The 23113-nt window shown below is 38.3% G+C and overlaps 1 protein-coding gene across 1 annotated transcript in view; it reads left to right on the top strand.

Annotated features, from left to right (window-relative positions):
- The window catches only part of slit3 (slit homolog 3 (Drosophila)), a 233364-nt gene that overhangs the window by 151109 nt on the left and 59142 nt on the right, over positions 1-23113 (top strand). Inside the window, exons 7-11 of the mRNA XM_031732754.2 lie at positions 12338-12409; positions 16210-16373; positions 17344-17488; positions 20310-20381; positions 21808-21879. Of these exons, the coding sequence (XP_031588614.1) occupies positions 12338-12409; positions 16210-16373; positions 17344-17488; positions 20310-20381; positions 21808-21879 (525 nt within the window). The remainder of the gene's footprint in view (positions 1-12337; positions 12410-16209; positions 16374-17343; positions 17489-20309; positions 20382-21807; positions 21880-23113) is intronic.

The raw sequence follows: 23113 nt of genomic DNA, 5'->3' as shown, positions 1-23113 counted from the left end.
CACAGTTTAAACAAATTAGGCAACACCAGTTCTTTACTGCTTGACATCATTTGACATATTTATATGATATGATTTTGGAAAGAGGAATAGGTGGCAGTAAAAACAAGTAAGGAGCACTGACAGTGGCTCAACATTTTCACTGGCCAAATACAACCTACCAAATCTTGGTTGGTGATAATTTCTTTTCACCTTGTTGTCCATTTCATCCAGCTGTTTTACATATACAGACATTTAAAACTAAATATACATCATTTAAATATCCATTTTTTAAATATTTGTGCTGCTGAAATGAGCTGAAATGAGACATTTTTAACTTTGGTTTTGGTTCTGTTTAATAAAAGATTGCATAATGAAGGAGAGAGGAGGTGAGGCAGTGTAAAAAATTTAAACAGCCATGCAGGTAACACATTAAGTCAGTACCAGCCGATTTACACAGAGGGAGGGAACGGGTAACGCAGAGCTTATGCAGAGGTGGGACTAGCTTCAGATATCGGAAGAGCTCGATGCCAGCAGCCTGACCCACGCACAATTAATCACATCCCACTGGGTGGCAGGACAGGAAAGAGGAGGAGAGATGGTGATGAGAGAGAGGAGGAAGAGAGAGTGAAAGGAGATTTAAGATGGAAGTCAAGCAGGGCTAGAAGACAATTGAGAAAAGATGGGAGGAAAATAAAAGAACAAGGGAGGAGGGGAGTCAAAGAAGAGAGGCAATCTGCAATCTAATTTGTTGTCATTTAAGGTGTAATGGTCTCTTCAGTAGCTTTTTATGTAGATGTCTTCCAACCTTTCTAATACCCAATTTTCTTCCTTTTGTTTTTTCTTTCTTTTTTCTAGTACTCCTCCAAGATTTTCATTTTAGAAGCCCATATTATATTGCATTCATTATTCGTTTTTAATACAGGGCTGAATGATTATGAAATATCACAAAGCAAAAACCTGGCATTGTGTTCTTACACACACATTCACATACACACACACAAATAAGCCCCTGAGCTGCTCACTCTCGGACGCACACATACAACTCCCTGCCAAACCACATGGAATTGTCCAGTGATGAACATGATGTGGTCCCGTTTACATAGTGTCAGCTAATTTGATTAAAATCAACATCATCAGTTTGTGGTGTCAGGGAACGGTTTTATAATCTTACCCCACATGCGGGCTTTCAATTACACCCCACTTCAAGAAGCCTGGATGTTTCACCAGGATTTCCTTACTATTTCAGTGATTTATATAACTCTTTTCCAGGAATTTGGTACACTAACAGGCATAGTTTTTTTTTCCCCCTTCGTCCTTCTGAAAAGCTTGCAGCAGTCAGCACCCACTGGTCTCAGTGAGGAATAATGCAAACATCATTATTCAGTTAATTCAAGCACCAATACGGCAGCCTTTTCTTCCCTCTCTTCCTCTTCCAGCCTGTTTTTGTGCAACTATATAAAAATAACAGACCATTTTTATAATGTCAACATTTCACTCAAAAATGATTTGTACTTTACTGTTTTGTACATCAAATAAAAAGTGGTCACTCGTGTACTCATTTGTCATAATTTTAGACTTAAACAAAATTTGGTTAAAAAATAGCTACTAATTTTCTCAACCCCTCAGTGCTTTTTTGGGTTGGGTTGTAAACAGTTCAGCTTTCCCAGAGTGGTTTCCAACAGCAACACTCTGGAAATGTCAATTTTCTCAGAGATGAGTGGGGTAAATTGAGCGACTTTGGTTGTTCAAACACTCGAAAGTTTATTAAACCAGTCCGCTTAGCTCGCACACACACATGCACGCATTTATGCGTTGAACAACACGTATACACAAAGGACCAAAAGCTCACACACACACATACTTGACAGGTACAAACAGAACACACATGCAGGATTTAACACCAGGCTGCCAGGGTAAAGTAGGCATTAAATCCCGTGGGAAAGTTTAAAAAAAAGAGACAATTCAAGTACAAAAAGCTCTTACTCAAAGAGCTTTACTTCTTTTCCAAAAGCCGTAAAGTCTGTTTGCAGACGTCATAGCCTTTTATAGATGTGTTATAGTGTTAAAGTCATAAGGGTCAAAAATCACTTACAAGTAAGAATCTCCTCATCAAAAGACATAGATACAAGGACAGGAGCATTCATTGATATATTCCATTTCTTTCTCTGTGGCTGACACTCTCAGCATCCTCCCACACACACAATCTAACACATACACTTATGAAGATACTCTAGTTTTCATTCAAAGAGTTGCATCCTTGAAATCCCTTTGTCTGCCCACAAAACATACCCACAGACAAAGCAATAAATGCAAAACGCAACATTGCAAGCACAGATACACACACTCCCACATATGTGCACCTACGTGTGCAGAAACATTGCACAGGGCTGCACCATTGCGTGACTCTCTGTGACTGATTACTTCAAGGGTCGGTGGTCTGACTGTCTGACTCAGCTGTCCAGCCCTAAACATACACCTGTGCACACAGACATGTACATACACAAGCATATTTATCTCTAGATGTCCCTATAGACAGACCCCTCCACTTGTCTGTCTGTCATTAGGTGAAGGAGCAAATCCTTAAAGGGTTAAATGGACATGACCTATTTGATTGACATACATTATAAGGTCCCTCCTTGTTGCTTCTCAGTAATAAAAGTGTGAGGTATGTAGAAGGTAGGCAAATGTGGCATTGAAGTGTCCGTGCATTTCATTTTGCCTTCTCTCCTTAAAGCTGTAATGAGGTCTGGGGGAAGATGTTGAGAGCTCTTCAGGCAACTCAAAGAGTCTTTTAGGCCTTTCGATAGTCAGCCCCTTTACAGCGTCTGTGTGGGAAAGCACTCAGAGGAATAAACTCAAGTCAGAATATATATATTTATATATATATATATCCCCCCCAATCATCCCAAATCAGCCTAGGATCACTGAAACATAATGGATACATATCTCGTTTTTAATCTGTACAAAATCTGTCTGTTAATGGCACAGTGTGGAGCAGGTTACTGTAGGTTTTGGCCAGATTTGTCTCATTATTTGGCCTCCTCCCTGTGATCCTAACCAGCTGGCTGTAGCTTTGTAAAAACATAATACATATATTGCACCACACGATATATTTAAATATGGTATCATGTAGTAGTTACATAAATGCTTATGTGAGGAGATAAACAATATGTTGTAAATACAAGGAGCTTCCAGGTCAGAGGCTGAATTTAAACCTTTTAACACTCCATACTCATGCAAAATCAATGCTTACATTGGCTTTGCAGTTAATTTTAATACATGCTTTGAATAAGAATCAACATTCATCTCTGACACAAATTGTACTTGCTTTAACTTATCCACCCCATTTGCTTTTCAACTCATTTTATTTTCAGCCAAATAACATTTTACATTTAATCTGTCCAATCAATATTTTTTCAGTCACGGCACTGGAATTCCAATTTCATCCTGAAAAGATTCAATTTAAAAACAGGCATATTTGCTTGATTGAACCTGATAACATTAACAGCAGAATAACCTTTTTTTTTTTTTTTGCATTTTATTTTAGGTATTTATATAGAATGGAATTTCACTTAGGTGTAGACATAGTGTGCTGAATGCAGGAGGTTAGTTGGAGGTCACATTACCATATTTGACAGTATCCAGCTGGTAAAAAGTAGAACTAAATCTTGCTCTAATTAAATTGTCCACTCCTATCATTCTTACGGTTTCTCTGTATGTAATCCTTTACGTTTGTTTAATCTCTGGCAACAGCTTTCAGACCTATTAATGTCCAAAGAAGGGGCATGAGAACTTATTGTGCTTCTGCTACAATTGCCAGACGGGCAGGCAAATAATAAAACGGAGAACAGTAAAAATGAATAGATTAGAAGTGATGTAGTAAAGAAAGTTTATCAGAACTTTACATGCCCCACCAGGCAAATCCCCTGATAGCAGTTTTTAGGGAAATAATTTGATTTTGCAGCAAAATTGTTCCACTTTAATTGTTGGTGTCATCAGACCTCATGCTTTCAAACCGTTCATATTATGCTCTTATCTTTTCCGATACTTTTCTTGGACAAAAACCAATAAAGATCCCTGATACATCTCAGCATATGCAACAGATGTTAGAAGAAAAACCATTTACTCAACAAATTGTCAGTATGACATTAATGGCATTCATCTAATAGGACTCAGAAAAAGGAATTTGTATTCTCATATATTTGTCATGACAGAGAGTGCTCTATAATGACTGAGCCAGTTTGATCAGCTTTACTAACAAAGCAATCGTAAGCAGAGCCATACAGTTACTTTGTTATAGTTTCAGTTAATGGTTTCTTTTCATTAACAACAGGATATTGACTTAAGATTTCAGGGTAGACTGGAAAACTGAGATAAACTGTGGTATTGCACTTGCATTAATAAAGTAGGCTCTCCCTGAGAGCTTAATAAAAAAAAAACATTATTTACCACCTACACTTGAATTGCTGACAGATTATACGTTGTTTTTATTTTTTATTATATATATTTTTTTAAAGAAAATTAAAGTTTGTAAAGAAAGTTTTCAGATTTAAAACATTTTTTTCATATAATTCACTTACAAGGAGAAAGTAATTACTATGTTATGGCAAACTTCACATCCTGTTTGGTGATTCAGTCATCACTCCTCCCTTTTTCACAGACCATCACTAATGTCAGTGATTACAGGAGAGACTAATCATATTAAATGTGAAGTCAATATTGGTTGTAATCACAATCATAAAGTCACAGTGTTGTGTTTTAGTGGCTGTAGTAATTCAGACATTCAGACAGTGTATTGATCTGTGTCTGTTAAGGCTGATTGAACACAATAAAGACTAATAGAAAGTTCTCTTTATTACATACATAAACTTGCACAATGGCAGACTCCCATGTACAACTGATTATGTATGAAAATACACCCGGGCAAACCTGAGTTTAATATCTAAAAATTCTTTTTTTTAGTTATTCCCAAATGTATTTGCATTTACTGTACTCGAACAGTACGAACCTTGTGGTTACATCATTCTAAAGAGTGAGGGCATTTTATTCAATTTTAATTTCATCCCACAGTATGTCAGATAAAAGAAGACCTAGAAACACATACAAATTAAAATATTACATTGCTCTTAAGAGTCCCAGAGGCTTGTGTGCATGTAGAATTAGAAGTAACATGATTGATGAATCTATTATTCCTTACACAGCTGATTTGTGCAACGATAGCCAACAATCTTTTTTAATATTGCCTGATAAAAAAAGTCATGGAAAAATGGGGAGAACAATATCAGTTAAGTTCAGTATGTATAACCTTAATTTGATCTTGCTAGTACCAGGTTGGATTCTCTCTTTGCTTCACAACTTCCTTAGTATTTTAAAGCTTGATATGTTGTGCATTCAGAGATGCTCTTCTTCATACCTTGGTTGTAATGAGTGGTTATGTGAGTTACTGTGGCCTTCCTATCAACTCAAAGCAGTCTGGACATTCTCGCCTGACCTCTGGCATCAACAAAGCATTTTCACCAGAGAACTGCTGCTCACTGTGTATTTTCTCTTTTTCGTAGCATTCTCTATAAAGCCTTTTCCCCTGTGTGGGAAATCCCCAGTAGATCAGCAGTTTCTGAAATATTCAGACTAGCCCATCTGGCACTAACAACCAGTCACTGAAATCACCTTTCTTTTCCATTCTTCTTGGGCTGAACTTAAGCAAGTTGTCTCGACCATGTCTACACACTTAATACATTGGCTAGCTACCATGTGGTTGGTAGCTAATTTGATTTTTGATATTTCCGGTAACAAGCAGTTGAACAGGTGTACCTAATAAAGTGTCCAGTGAGTGTTTTTGAGAATGTGCGTTCATGGGGGAGAAGAGATTGACGAGCTAGGCTTTGACCTCGGTGTGTAGGCTGCGGCAAAGACACATACGATAACATCACTCTCGTTCACACACACACAGATGCATACAAACGCGAGCGATAGCATCTCCCTTGTGGGTTGCCTCTAAAGAGTCTCCTCCATCACTGACTGCAGAAACCCTTTTACTGCAACAGAGAGATCACTGCATCGAAAGCACGCGCCTACTGAAACACGCAAGCATGTATACTACATGCTGACTCAAGAATACACACATAAAAGGATCACTCGCATGCACACACACGTACAAACACGTAAAGACTGGCAAACACTCACACATACACAATTTCAAGAATCATGGATCTACTCTGCAATACCACTGCAGCGGTCACTGCAGCCTATCTCAAATTAAAAAGGAAAAAAAAGCTGAATAGGCATTTTATAATAGAAACATTGTGTGTTGCAAACACTATTGTTGGAAAAGTCCTTGAGCTCTCTTTTACTGTGACTGCAAACAGTAGCGGTTTTAGATACGGGCGACACGGGCGGTTGCCCGGGGCGGCATCGTGGTGGGGGGCGGCATCACGGGCATCGGCAAAAAAAAAAAAGATTGCTCGTACTCATGCTGCCCCGACATCATGCCAGCGCATATTGGGAATGTCAGCACCGATCGGTTTTCTATCGCCCATTTGCTGGGAGTAAGGGCGCCCTCCGTTTGCGAGATGCGCCTGCTGCTTGCGGCACAGGGAGGAGAGGGCGGGGCGGCGGGGGATTCTCTGTGTGGCTGGAGCAGCATCTAATAACCAACTCGCAAAATAAAACAAAATAAAAACAAACCAACTAACACGAAAACACCAGACATTATGACAGAGACATAACTTGCACCGATGTTTTTTCAAAATTTTCTATACGCGAAAAGTGAGCACGAGAGCCCTCGGTGTGCCTGCTTGCTGCTGAAGTCAAAGTAAACTTCTCCGCTACATACAGTCCAGTATATAGAGAGACGAGACGACGAGGCTCCAGTTACAGCAGTGCAAGTAAACGAACAATAAATATTTAAGAGTAAAAAAATAAATATACACTTCAGGACTCGGGGTAAAGGGATCAATAACAATTAAAAATGTATATTTTATATTTTGTTGATTTAAAGTCTCACACACAACCCGTTTTTAAAGTTTAAAAAACGAGAGAAAAGGAGTGTAGCGAGAGGTGGAATTGCTTGCTTGTTTATTAAAGTGCTTGAAAAGTTTACAGAGCAATGTGATCGGCTCGCGATTCAAATTCTTAAAACATCACAGGCTCTAATGCAACAAGGGAAACTCGTTGTGCTGCGGTCAACAAAACTACGGCTACCCAGCCCTCCTCTCTGTCAAAATCAAACCAGTGAATGACAGACTGACAACGCCCTCTTAATGTCACCGCTACCACCCACGTGACTCCCGTTACACATCACCATAGCAACCAAACAAATGAAAACCCAGTGATCATTAAAATTCAATACATTTAATTATGGCTCTACAAGGAGAAACGAGCAAAAGACACAGGTAAGCAGATGTGTCATTGGATAATGGCAGGTCATGTATCCTAAAACATTAAGAATCAGAATACTTTCTTAAAAAGGAATTATGTGGGTTACAGTTCCTACAAGAAGAAATGGTAAAAATAGTAACAGTAACAGACTAAACTCCAAACAATATATACAATAATATAACATTAATTAGTCAGTGTCAATTGTTGATTTGTCCTGTTCTCATTGTATGATGAATAATTATGTCTGTTTAGTAGCCGTTTCCATACTATGCATATTCTGTCTCTCTTCATGTGTGTGTGTGTGTGTGTGTGGGTGTGGTGTGTGTGTGTGTGGGGGGGGGGTGGGGGCGCCAGAGGGGGTGTTCGCCCAGGGCGCCAAACAGGCTAGGACCGCCACTGACTGCAAAAACAAAATGTGATTTTTCTTCCAAACTGGCTTTTCATGTATAATTAACCTAGAAGGCAGAAATGTAGGAAAACCAAAAATCACATTAAAAGTGATACACATGAAGAGTTTGTTTCTGATGGGCGGCAAATACAAGGATAAAAGTAGAAGAGTAAAGTAAATATTTCAAAGTAAACAAATGGTGGACAGAACAATAATAATAACTAGCTACTAACTAACCATCTTCTGGTGGTTTTTAGTTACAAGATTATAAAAAAGATAGGAATTGAGACTACTTGGAACTACCAACGCAGGTGAAATGATTTACACATATTAAATAGCTCTGTTAACCTTCTAATATTTGTTTACCTCACACAGACTTTGTACAAAAATAGCAATACATGACACTGAAAATCCAAACATAATCCCACTTTGGAGAAACATTGTAACCCAGAATGCTAATAGACAGTGCATAAACATGTTGTCTTTTACTGAACATATAGCATCACTTGTGAAGGATTTGTAACTGGGAGCCTGATTACATAGCCGGTGTTCCCGTTTGCACTGTGTTTTTTGTGGTGTAACCATAGTATGGTTTTAAGGCTGCAACCAGTTCTGACTCGAGCCATTTAGTGCCCTAATGGAACTGGCCCTTTAAATAGTCCCTGAATACAATTATACCTCAAACATTAACTTAAATGTTAAAGCACATTTTAAGCCATGCTCAGTGTGCTTTTTCTTAATTACTATTAATAATTAGAGATTATTAAAACACAATGGTAATGATACTTTAACTACAGCAACTTATAATATATGAAACTTGTTAAGTAAACAAAATCTTCTTGTTGTCAGATTTTGTTTACTTTAATTATTACAGAAATCGTAATATCTTCGAGAGTCCATCAATAAATTAACTACACAGCAATTTTGACTTAAATAAACTACTGAGATTTTTACTAATAACAAAATTGATACAAAAATAAGGCAAACAACCTGATTATATATATGTAGGAAATATTTATTATGTATGAAATATTGTTCAAGTTACCACTGTTCCAAAAACAAAGAAACTGTCACTATGATAGAAGTTGAAGAAACTTGTATAGAGAGCGAGCTTCACTATTAAGCTGAACGTATTTAATAAACTTAGAGAAAAGCCTCCCTCAAACAGCTGGAAGCAACAAAATCATTGGCCAAACATAAGTAACTTAAGTAAGTAAGCAAAGTGATTTCATATCTTATCTAACAATCACTCAGCGTCTCACAATTCCTGTCTTTGCATTTTTTTAAGATCCCTTCAAATCAAGGAATACCTAATTGTTTTTGCAGGCGTAGTTGTGGCTTAAGGCGTGTAAAATACGCTGGGAAACATGGCCACAATATAAAACATAGTCATGGACTTTTAAATGATGTATTTAGTGTTTACCTTGGCGTAAGTCACTTCAGTCACTACTTTATTAAGGCAGAAAGAAGTGAAGGGGGCTGAACAGGGTGAGTGGGAAAATAACTGACAGGGAAATTGCAGGGGGAAATTATTGTTATTCCACAATTAAATTATATATACTGGGTGGAATCACCCCTGACAGGGCTGACCATAGCAGTGCTCCTGATGTGTGTGTGTGTGTGTGTGTGCATTTGAGAGTGAGTGTGAAACTTTATCCGTCTACCAAGGCCACTGAGGCTATACTGGCAAGGAGGAGGATGTGGAAAGAGAATCGGAAGGAGAGAGAATTAAAGAGAAAGAAAAGTAGTAACATCAACAGAGTGAAGCAAAAACAGTCTATTTTAAGGCTGAGTGGGTGTTAGTAAAAACACAGCAACCCCCCCCCTGTAATGAACCTATTTGGACCAGTGGTGACGACAATACAGTATTTAAAATAAACCATCCTTGATTTTTGTGGCTGAAATCAAACCTGGGTGACACTGTATGTTTAAGCATATACATAATGCAGATGCTGTGAAAAATCCTTTCATCTTGAAATTCGGCCATTTCTCAGAGAAATTTGACCTCGTCCTTGTCTTAAAGCATTAAAAACACACTGTCAAACATGAAAAATGAACGGGTTTCAGATATAAAAAATGACCACTCAGTCTTCATTCTTCTCGAAACAATGACTCTTTGAATACACAAGGTTTCGGGTGATATGTAAAGTAAACTAGGCCCATTTTCTATCCAGTAAAATTAATGATCCATGAAACTTGGGGAAAAAAACAAAGAAAATGGTTACACTGGCTTGTGTGGATGTTGGCTTCAACAAGCCACCAGAAAAATTATAATGTAATATAAATTTTGGAAATCCCGGGTATTCTATTGTAACAAGGATCACTCATTAACTCATGACTTCACTGTGTACTTTGTCCCGTGAAAAATTGACTTCAGGCCATTTGAACAGTCCTGCATGTTCTGATGAAGGGGGTCATAATTTTTTTTAATGTTCTCCCCACATCGATTTGGAAGTTTCTGTCTATTTTGATTATATAGAATCAGTGGTACAAAATCTGTTTTTAATTCAATGTAAAAAGAGGATTTAGAAGTAAAATCTTCTACTTTTAATCTTCTTATTTTACCTTTCTTACAGTGCAAGCAGTTTCCTGTGTGTAAATGTTGAGAAGATTTCTGGGGGGGGTTTCTTAGTGAACCCATTATGTAAATTTGTCCACTGTTGCTTCATATTGTATTTTAATTTGGATGAACTTGTGGATGCTTATTTACAGCTTAATTATATGCTCTTGCTCTTGAGTAGTCAAGTCCACTTGAAATCGCCATCTGGGAAGTGAAATTGGTACATTGTGATGTAAATTCTTAGTGGATAAATTTGTTGGGTCATGAAAAACAAGCAGGTATCTGAACATCCCTTGTGCTCTCCATCTAGTGACGAAATTTGACTTGGACCCAAGTCGACCCTTGAAGACTAGTGGACACAGAAAGTATAATTAGGGCTTTAGTTGTTTTAGAAAGGTGACATATGAAAGGGAAAAACTGAACCCTTAAAACCTAATTAAAGACATTCATGACTTTGTTAGGCTAAGAGGGCATTTTGCTGGCATATTTGGCTTTACTTGTCCCCTTTAGAAGGAAAAATCACTGCAAATCAGTACAAAATTGTTCTGAGTGATCACCTGCTGCTAGTAGAGTTTCAGAGTCTTATAAAGTCAATAGTAGGACACACCAGTGTTAATGTGGTTGCACAATATCAACAACAGTAGTTTTCTTTTTTTAATTGCCACATATCTATATCCTGCCTACCACATGTACTTTGCTTTTAGGATTAAGACTGATTGATCACTGCTATTTTCTGCATTTTTCTGTCCATATCCTTACACAAAAAATTCAGAGAATCAATAAGTGTTGTTTTTCTTCAACACACTGTGTGTATGTGTGTGTTTGGCTGTAATGACAGTCAGGCTTGTTTTTCATTCCGCTTTATGTCGATACTACATATGAGACACAGTGTAGTATATGAGGCAGCTAATAGGCAGAGACAGAGGTGACCTGCTTATGAGATAGGAGAAGAGGCATTGAACAAAGGAGTGTGGGTTTATATGTACATGTATTAATAAATAATGAGATAACAGTATATGCTCTGTATGCATGTGATGGCGTTGCACATAATCAAAAGGTCTAAATTCAGACATTTTTTGCATTTTTTTCTTGAAGAGATTTAATGAAATTGATGGCTTTTATTGAGCGGTTTCTTTATGTACAAAAAAGAAACAATAGACCAATAAGCCGTCCTGTGCATTTTTTTTTCTTAGTAAACTGACTAAATATCTAGCAAAATTCATTGTAGTTCAGTTATATAGGTGAAATAGGTTTTGAGCATGTCCAACTCTGGGAGTCAGTGGGGCGGACCCAGAACACGCTGGAGAGATTACATCTTTCAGCTGTCTTGGGAAAGCCTCAGTATTCCCCCATAAGAGCTTGAGGCAGTCGCTGGGGAAAAGGAATTCAGAAAGTCTTCTTAGACTGCTTCCTCCACAACCCGGACCCTGATAAATGGTGGAAAACAGATGGATGAAGAAGTAAATTCTCACAAACATTTAGAGTTTCAAATACTTGGTAAATGTAATAATTTCCTCTTGTTGAGCTGTAGTGTTTGGTTAAATATAATAGTTGAACAACAAAGATTGTTTTCCCTCTTATAGGTCGCTTTTTGGAAGAACTCTTTATTCTTTATTGGAACTCCTCAGATGTACTTTGAAATCTTTTCGGGGTCCTCGATTCACAGCTCTGAAACCTGTTTGAAGCCTGTGTCCTCTATCATTTATTAATTTTTTGAGAAGTAGTAGGAGTGCTGTGTATTGGCACTGTGATACTTCTTTATTTTAATACCTGTGTCACATATTTTTTGTAGCTGTCTGTGTTATTTTTATTATTTTTTCATTCATTCTTGTGAGTCCAAAGGAAACCGTATTTTGATCGCTTACATATTGCAGAACTAACAATAAAATGACTATGACTTGGATTTAAACCTTCTATTGCAGTGAAATATATTCTGACAGTTTTAACTATCAGACCAGTGAGTTGCACCAAGATTGGCTTTTGGTAAGAAACTGTATCTCTGATTTCCTCTCCCTCTGTTTTTGTGTGTCCAGCACTCTCAACAACAACAACATCACCCTCATCCCACTGTCCAGCTTCAACCACATGCCAAAGCTGCGGACACTGTGAGTATTACACACTCTGACATACACAATCAACCACAAAGAGAAATCTTCAAACATATACTGTAGACACTGATACACAAGGACTCTGTGACTGTTTTATTACATATTAATATGCACCTTGTACATTTAATGCACACGACTCAACTCAAAAGTGAGCACTACATAGGTGATGCTTAGTTCCATATGCATACCACATAATGAAATGCACACATATAAAAGATGGAGGCAGAGTGTGTGATTGGCTAATCTTGCCATAATAAGAGACTGACTCTTCTATTGTTTCATGACTGTGAATAATCATGTGGCCATTACGTACACACAGGCACACATAAAGACTTTCAGACAAATACACAGAGATGAATACAAATATGTGCATGTACCACACAGACACACACATGCACACTTGAGTAATGGTAACCTCATTAATGCCACAAGAAAGACTTGTTTAGGCTCTATAGTTCAATCTGCTTTGATTCATTAAAAGAAACCTCCCTTACTGATGTTACTGACGTGAACACACACACATACAAACACACTATTGTGGTCCAGCAAGAACCAAAGCCAAATTATCATCTCTGACTGATTTAAAGGGGGCTTTGATTTGTTTGTGTGTATGTGTGCATTATCTGCTTAGTTGTGTGGACGAGATCTTTCAGTTGCCAAGGTGATGGCACAACATCTCGAGGGAGTCTCTAATCGTAATCTCGTGGGACTTTCTGTGAGACAGACCGTGGGTTGCATTCCTTCTGGCCACACTGGGGTTGAATTCTGCCAAACCATGGCATGCACCAAATGGGATTTCCTCCCCGAATCATCATTTTCTAAGAGGCTCTTGTGTGGTCACACCGCTCTACTTAACATTTTGAAATGGGGATTTTTAAACATAAAACCCAGCTAAATACAAGCAGGATAACATTTACACAGATCCATTTATCTTTCACAGCCATTTTTGTGCTTCAACTTTTGACCGACAACGACCATCAATAGCCAATCACATAGCGGGGTTTCCATTTTTCCTGCATGCTGCTGCAACTCTAGTGGCAATACAGCTTGAAATCAGGCTTTTAAAATTGGATTTCAGGCAGCAGCACAGCTACACAGTTGCCAGCAGATTGAGTACAGAGTTACCAATATCCAATATCTTTTAATCAGAGACCCTCGTCCGCTTCTGTTTTCTGTCAACACTGAGTGACTGTCTCCTCTGATTTCCACGTTCTTCCTCTTCCCTGTTTCTGCTTCATATTTGTCCCATCTTCCTCCGATGTTCTACAGTATGTCTCATATTCCGAGTCTTTTTTTTAATCACTTTCTTCCCTTCATTTTTCTCTAAAATGTCTTTACTCGCCTCATTATCTCCATTGGTTTTCTCCCTCCTGGTATAGTCTGGATCCTTTTATTGTTTCCTTTGTCCTTTCAATCTTTTTTTCCACACTTGTCTTATTCTGTTACTTTTCTTGTCTTGTATTTTTCCTACCACTCCCTTTCTTTCTGTGCCTCATGTTAGCCCCCTACCTCTCTACCACATCTCCTTTATGTCCAGTATCCATCCCCCTCTGCTTTTTCCCCTGTCTTGCATCTTTCGCTCTATTAAATTTTTTAACCGTTCTCTTTTGCCACCCTCAGATCTCAGTATTGAATTTGATGCCTTTATAAAAATGACTCATTCAATCAAATCTTTAGAGATGTCCCTGATATGATTAGCAGAGAAGTTCTGGAAGTGCGTGTATGTGTTTGTGCACGTAAAAACTTCTTTGAGGAAAAAGTGGTTCACCTTCCCTGAAGCTATAATCCATATTGCTTTCTCTTTTTCTTCAGTGTCCATGTAGCCTATTAGTAGTAATGGTATCACATCATGGTATCTTTCATTCACAAACTTGACCCAGTGGAAAGATCAGAACTCCTACTGCTACTTTTCTGTGTGGGTGTTATTTGGGGCACAACTGTTCTCAAGATGTGTCCAGTAACCCCCCAGCATGACTCTAAGAATAAACACACACATATGTAGACACACATTCATTTACATAGCCAGCTTGCACAACGCCTCTAGTCACTTGCAACCAACAACACCAACAGATGCATTCAAACTGACTTTGAGCTATACACAAACAACAGTCCACACACACATAAACACAGCTCTCTATACCCCCTGCCTGTTCCCATTCTCCCCTGTGTTTTAATCCTACTTGTCAGTAATTAAGGCTGAGCCGGAGGTGGGCCAGGACGTGGCTATCTCCAGGCGGGGGTTCAACTATAAACTGGATTTATAATGGGAGAACGGTATTAAAACCCACTGCCCCCGCTGCTAGCATCAATGAGACCATCTCTGTTCCATAACAGGATTTGTCCTCTGCTTTATTACAAAAGGAGGCCTGTCTTCTGAAAGGCCAGATATCCCGGCTGGCATATAATACGCTGACAAGACATTCTGCTGTTCATCCACCCTTCTCCTCCTCCTCATCTCTCGCTCTCTCTCTCGAGGTGCCAAAACAGTCCAGCCAGTGCAGCCTGTAGAGAGTGAGCTCTGTGAAACAACACCTGATGCATTCTATAGAGAGCAGAACCTTTTAATTAACGCTACAAGTGAATTTTAAAAAGCCTATTAGTGTGACAAGTTTCCTTAAATAATTTAAATGCATTAAATATCACTTGAAATTAATTCTCAGTGTTGTCACCCGATAACAGTTCTACTTATCTTTCATGTAATTGAGCATAGGTAAAGTGTAAAGGTCAGTTGAATAGTCGTTATAATAAGCACAGCAGCCAGCCACAACATTTCCTCTGCAGTACCCACTAGGTCACTAGAACAAAAGACCTCTGGGGTCTTGTGGGTTATGGAGTAGGGTCCAGGTCAATTTACAATTGATGCACGATCAGGTTGAGGGTCAAGGTTTCCCAACAGAATTGTAACATCATTATTATATATTTTTTTAGCTTGTTAATGGTTTTTAGGAATATGGCTTATTGGTATATGTGTTCTGTCAACAACAAAAGCATTTTGACTACAGCTACATAAAATAAGTTGCCACTGATTTTACAAAAAGAAAAACTAAAACATATTTTAAATGCCGTCTCAAAAACTGTCACAAAAACAAGATCAATACCTGAAGACATCACAAAAACATCACCAAAACCAAATAGCTGCTAAAAGACTTTATTCCAGACTCTTTAAGATCAATCACCTCTATAAAGGGCATGTTCATGTTAATCACATTTTGTCATTCTGAGCAATAAAACAAGCCAAAACAACCAAATAATGCCATATTAATAACTCTTGCTTTTTCCTTGTAGTCCACTCATAGTTTCTAATTATTGCTTGACCTTTTTTTGGTCTGTTTGTCATCTGATCAAATTTAATTTCTTCATTTTTTAAAAAATCTGTCTCTGTCTTTCTTTTGTAATTCCTTATCTTGTGTTTTAGGGTTTGTTTTTTTTTTTAAATTTCTAAAGAAATGTTGATTTAGTGTTGTGGTTCATCACTCTAAAGGGAGTCATATTCCCACAGACCTTAGAGAAATGAGGGTTTGTCAACATTACTCTGAAAGTATGTGTTGTTGTGTTTCAGCTAAAAAGTAGCCTTATGATCCTTTTCAAAGATGTGTAAAAAAAAAAATCCAATCTGTTCTATTCAAATGCAGACTCAAACACTCTTAGTGATTTGTTCTTCTGGCCTGTTGTACCCAGAGTTGTTAAGAATTTCTTTTCAAGTCAAAATAGATGGTCACATGTTATTTTGGATTGGATAATAATTGTATTTAAACACAAAAATCTATCATGTTTTCTTTTCCTCCATCTCACTTCAGCCGTCTGCACTCCAACAACCTCCACTGTGACTGTCAGTTGTCCTGGCTCTCTGATTGGCTCAGAGCCAGGCGGGGCTTGGCTCCCTTCACCCAGTGCATGGCCCCTGCCCACATGAGGGGCCTCAACGTCCCAGATGTGCAGAAGAAAGATTTTGTCTGCAATGGTGAGTTGACAAAAACAAATTTACACACAGCGCTTCAGTGACAGATCTTTACACTCAGATATCACTATTTTTAATGGTGGTTAGTCTATTTTCATTGACACTGAAATAAAACACTTTTAGGTCCTTCTCTTTGCTCCGCTGCAGTTATATCATACTGATGCGTAAATATAGCATTCATCTCACGAAGTTAACCTGAACTTTTGAGGAAGAGTGATACACGGGTAGTACATAATTTAGAAATGAGTCAGTGTTCACTGTAGAGCTGCTGGCAGCTGACTCTGTACTGTTGAGGTATACAATATAGAGAATATAGTAAAACTAAAGGGTGGTATTATATGCAGGGTTGTTATCGTCTCCAGACAGCTCAGCATTGAGTTTATAACACTGACAGAATTACAGCATGTAGAGCGTGTAATCAGCTAAAAAGCCAGAGTAAGAGCAGTAGTGTTATCAGCTGCAGATAGCATAGGCAATGTTTACAGGCTTCTGATTCAGCTTTCTGCGCTAATAGACTGCCAGGCTGTGCTCTCTTTATTAGCCTTAAGTCTCATTTTTTTCTGCCTACAAGCTACACAGAAAAGCACCTCTCATTGCACTTTTCTCCATTCCCCTCACTTACTGTCAATAAGAGACCGCTCTTCCTCTTTTTTTTATTTGTTCACTATTTTTATCCCATCTTTCCACTTTTCACCATTTACCTGCTTTCCCCTTCTCTTCTCTGTATGTCTGTCCTGTATTCCTACTTACTCTAGCAATATTAGGTAGGCATATCTTGGCCAGGTAATGTTTAGCAATTAATCCCGTTTCATCTCAAAAGATAGCATCTACTGAAGAATATAATGCAGTTGCTTTAGAAACCAAACAACAGCATCAGCTTTTTTTCATCCTCATATTTGGCTGATTTTAATTGCATATTAAAAAAACAAAAGATAAAGAAACCAATCTCATATCTGTATATTGCTTTCTACAGGTCCAGCACAGACAGAGTCAAGGACTTGTGCTCCTCAGGTAACCGTTTGCCCACCCAGCTGCAGCTGTAACAACAACATAGTGGACTGTCGTCGTAAAGGCCTTACTGAAATTCCAGTAAACCTCCCTGAAGGCATTGTGGAGATGTAAGACTGCTTTACTTGCTAATTCTGCAAATTCATATGTATATGTGTGTTGTATCGTGGGTTCATTCTATTGCAGATGGGAATAACTTGCGTTTCCTGGACATGTATGTATATGTCTTAATATTTCTACACTTTTACTATGTGTTTTGGAAATTGCATTCCAGCCATTTGGTCATGTTTACGTAAAAGTTTACACCAACTCATTTGAGCCTTATAAGATATAAAATGATGAATTAGACCCCCAGCTGTGGCACATTGTGAGTTTTGCTGTGATATTTTGTTTTAGACTACACCTAAGCTCCACACTCTTCCTTGTCTTTCTCTCACGCTCTTCCTTTCTTTTACACACCGATTTAAACACACACACCCGCCACAGGGGGACGTGTTTGATATCCGTATTGATCGCTGTACCCTGTTTGTTTGCACAGAGGACAGCTGGTTGATTGCTCTGTGAGTAAAGGAGCAATTCTTGCCCGCAACTGCACACCAATACCGTTATACCTCCCCAGCATAAGTAATAGATTCTCACAAAGACACGCACACACCAGCCCACACATATGCAGACACAGAAGTAAAGTCTGTACTTTGAAAACACAAACCCCAAAAAACACACATACAGGTATGTTTTTGGATTGAGCCATAAGTACAACAACACCGTATTAAATCTCTAGGGCATGCACACACACACACACATACACGCACACAGCATTAGCATTGGATCTGTGATAATGAATGTTGCTGCTGCAGCATGAAACAATAGAGTATAATAGGATGATGTATTGTCATTCCTTTAATAGAGACAAGGATCACTGCTACATGTCTGCATCCTTTTAGAGACATTATATAACTTTACATTTTAAGTATCTTAACATAACTTTTCAAGTTAAATATAAAGCCAGTGGAATTCTAAAATGTCATGTTTGCCTCAACAAATATGACTCCAACAGACGTTAATGTTTGTGCTCTTTTCTACATCTCTGTATACGTGCACAATCAGCCCATTGTTAACACACTGGCTCACCTGCCAAACTCATCTCCTGTTCCAGTTGTTGTTTAATTGCCTCCTAACCTTATAGATTTTTTTTATATAGCTTTTTAAAATGTCTCTCCTTTAATACATCCTTTGATATTGAGCCTCTAAGTGTCTTTGTCTAAAGCTTGTTTAGCTACTCCTACATGTAATTTGTAACTTGTTGTGTGTGCAGATTGTCTTTGTCAGTATCTATACATCATTGATTTATTTTGACCCCTGAGCTGAAATAAAGTGCTGTTGGCTGCCAGGGAGTGAAGTGATGAAATCTAAAGGGCAACACAAGCCAAGAAACAGGCATCTGTAGTGTAAGACCTGTGCTGCATTTAAAGTCAGGACAACTTGCGTTGTCATAAAACACAGCGGTCACAAATTGGCACAACTAAGATAAAGTTTATCCACATAAAATGAGATTAGAACCTGTCTTTGAGTCCATAATATCATTTGTTATTTAGAACTCTGAATTGACTACAGTGGTTCAAAACAGTGATTTTAAACACAGAGATGCACAGATACAGTTGCCATCAGGGAAGAAAGAGTGGGATGGTGAGTTAAAGTAAGGAGGATGACTGGGTGGGAGGCTAAAGAGAAGGATGAAAAGAAGAAGAAGGGTGGATTAGTTTCCATTTATCATCCTGACAGCTGACCCTGTGGCTGGCCTTGGGACCTCACTGCATCCTCCTCTTTTCTCCTGATTTTCCCTCTCCTCTCCCCTGTTGTCTCCACTTTTCCACCCCTCTGATTTCCTTTTTATTGCCCTCCTTTCCCACTCCTCTCCTATGATTTTCCCTTTCACCTTTCGTCTTCTCTCTTTTGTCCACAATTTTTTGACTCATTTTCTATCTTACTAATGTGACTTTTTATTAAATACTCATTTAATAAAACGGTAATTAAGGGGGTTTTTTGTTCATTTTTCCCTCCTTGTCATAAAAACACCATGGAGACATGAAGAATACATGAACAGTTGAATGTGTTTCCTTGACCATCAGGAGAGCAGAAGCTAAACTGTAGTAAATTTTCCCAAATGTCGGCTGTGTGCCTAGTTTTGATGGCTCCCTATGTGATAATAGAGTATTACTACCAGTATGATCTAATAGGTCCGCAGCCTTCCAGAAAAAATGATGGAGTTCCCTTTGGCCCTTTTAAAAAAGCTGAGAAATCTTCAATCTGTTTGTAAAGACAGTGCGCTGCATTTACAGAGGAGAGTGTTCGAGGAATCTATTGGAGATTCAAATTTAAACTATTTTTGGAAAGATTATACTGTCCCACATGTAACTATGCTTTAAAGCTGTTCATGGACAGCCATTGATCACGTATGTATATCTCATTACATACTGCCCTTTTGGCCTTAATTTCATTAGAAGTACAAGTTTTGTTGTCAGTAGTCCAGATTTTCATCTGAGTCTTTTTCTTCTTCTACACTCACATCAGAATGACTCTATGTAAACGCATTACTGCTGAACTGCAAAACTCCAGTCAACATTTCACACTGAGCGACCTTGGCCCCCATCTGCTATAAAGCACTGACTCACCTGCAGAAATATTTTGTAGATGTTGATTGGAACAGCCACCTTTTGAACTTTTTGTACACTTGTGTTTGGCTTTGGTGGTGGGGTAAACAGGACTTTATTATAACCTTGGAAGTAGAAAAAAAATGAGCTTACTGTGTCCTGTTGGTAAAGATGTATTGGAAATGTAAATGATTTTTTTTCAGCAATTAAATAGTTTAAATATCTTCTCCCTTTCTCTATTTTTATTCCTGTCTCTCTCTCTCTATCCCTCTCTCTACAGTCGTCTGGAGCAGAACTTGATTAAAGGTGTCCCTGCTGGAGCCTTTTCTGCCTACAAGAAGCTCAAGAGGATGTGAGTCTGTCTGGATGACCTGCATACATCTAAAGACATGCAAATACACACAAGTATCCTCATAGTTAAATAATAATGTTTAATATAGTAAACCAGTTTTAGGGAAACTACATTCTAAACAAATTTCTACTTTCTAAGATATTATTATGATTGCTAATCTTAGTGTTATTATGCCATGATTGACTGCTATAAGTGTTGTAAATAGATGGCCACTGAAGCTAGGCCTGGAAAAATTGCATGTATACACAAAGGCTTTAAAATGCCCACTACTAGATTTTCAAGCAAGATTACGAAATACCAGAATCATTTATTTTATTATAGTTAAGACATTTCCATTGTTAAGGAGCTTCCATCCCCTAAGAATGCTAGTTAACACTAGTTAACGATTTAACTACGGACATTTACAACACTGCTGAATGATCACATTCTCACGGGTCCATTAGGCTATCTTGTATCTATGTTGTAGAAAGATTCATGATCCTCAGCTAAAGAAAACTTTAATCTAGGCCTTTATTCACAAACACATACACAAGATAAGGGAAAACCAAGTGCTTTAGCACCAGCATGGGCTGCTAGAAAAGTTTCAATGTGCTTTGGCACTGATTCAAGTCTCAACAGAAGTGATGGAACACCATTTTTCCATGTTAGTATTTTGTTGTTGGGGAATGATTCAAATTAAATTCAGCAATTAGTTCGCTGTCAGTCTCACGTCAAACCCATAGGTGTTCTTTTGAGCTGAGATCCAGTGACTATGTCGGCCTTAGCCTTTCATGCATATCATTTTCATTCTTATCAAACTGTTCAGTTGCCCTGCATGCCCTGTGGAGATAACTTTATATTGATTTGCAGTTGCCTTTTCCTCTATGGGAATGACTGAACCTTTAGCACACCAGAAAAAATTCCGGCAAATTATACCTCACTATAAGGACTTCTGATTGAGGTTTTTCCTCAACCATCATCTTACCAAATTGTGACAGAAACTAATATAACTCATAACTAATATACTATGTACACAATCATACAGATATAAAGATTAATACTGGAAAAGTTGTTATCATGCAGATGCCTGAAAATGCTAAACACGTGCAAGGTTACAAGGTTATTCACCCACCTACTCACAGTGTTAACCTCTCCTCAGCAGCCGTGTTGAATAATATATCTTACAACAGTCAAATCTGAATGACATGAACTGCACTTAACATGCCACTGCTTCCATTTTCTCGGTTGCCCTCATTTACTTACATATTCAGTCCCCTCTTATACTTTCTTACTATTGTCCCCTTGCATGACCTCTGCTGATGTACTTTCACATAATCATTTTTCATACAGTTCTAGGACATTCGCACAAAAATGAACCCCATTGCTGTGTGTTAGAGTAATCTCTCTCTCTCACACACACACACTGTCTCCCACTCTTTCTCCCCAGTGACTTGAGTAAGAACCAGATTTCTGACATCGCTGCCGATGCTTTCAGTGGCCTTCGCTCACTCACCTCATTGTAAGTATGACACATGTGCATGTAAACGGACACAGACATGTACACAAACACACGTCCAGACAGAAAAGTAATTGCATTTCCGGACATTAAGCAAATAAAAATGTTGTCACAGTCGATACTGACAAGTGGAACACAGTGCAGCCGAATGTGTGTATGTGCTGTACGTGCATCTGTGGATATGTTTTTGTGTGCGCAATTGTGCATGTCTGTGATCACTCACTATGTCTGTGTGTGTCTGTCTCTGAGGGTGAAAGTGATAAGAACATGAAGGACAGTTTAATTTGAATCAATCTGGAGCATGAAAATGAGACAGACAGACAGACAAGAAGGGGCAGACAAGGTGAACCCTACTGGGTGTTACGACTGAACATGTACATGCACAAACAAACACACACACTTACACACATACGCAGGAAGCCCAAATGTACAGGAATGTCACTGGGAGGCTAAACCTCTGCACTACAGTCCTGCTCAAGGACAAGGTTGCAACACTTGAAACTGTTCCAGTGACTTAAATTCTGCAACTGCAACTGGAAGCACATCTCAAACCTAATTTCGGTCTTTGACTATTAAATGAGATTAATTGTAAAAAGCAGTATGCATAGCGAGAAAAGCCGTAGTTTCAACGTGACTGTGATGTGCATGTTTTCATCTGACAGAAGAAAGGTAAAAAAAAATGGTTTCCACTGGAAACAGACAGCTTTTTGTCTTTGATTGCAACACATTTTCAGTCCTTCCAACTAAAATAGTTTTTCCAGTTGAGTGAACATGATGACTTTTTCATTCTGAGGAGATACACTGAGCGTCTTTCTTGCCTTTTGGAGAGCTGAATAGTTGTAATTTAATGGAAGATGGGTCAGGCTAAGAAATACAATAATAACAATGAGGGCATTTTAGTTTACAGTGTAATTTCAAGTAGTTGGTGAAATGAGTGTATCTGCAGATTTGATTATTTAGACGTTTTCAGGTAGACTAAGTGTTCTTTTCTGTTACTGGCTGAAACAATTTTTCAATTCTTAACCTAAACACACAAAAAACCTGTAGCTCTCCATTGAGCAACAACATTAACACAGTGAAAAATATAAAGTATTTAAAAATTGGATATGAGTTAGGGTGATGTGTCTCAGAAAGGTGTGAATGTATAAAGGATATCTTCTTTCAGTAGCAGCACCAAAACTCCCAGAATGTTCTCAAAATAAGAGAATCAGCAGGGAAACTCTCTGGAAGACCAATA

This window comes from Oreochromis aureus, linkage group 2 (genome assembly GCF_013358895.1).
Source record: "Oreochromis aureus strain Israel breed Guangdong linkage group 2, ZZ_aureus, whole genome shotgun sequence".
NCBI lineage: Eukaryota > Metazoa > Chordata > Actinopteri > Cichliformes > Cichlidae > Oreochromis > Oreochromis aureus.
This window is presented reverse-complemented; position numbering and strand designations above follow the sequence as displayed.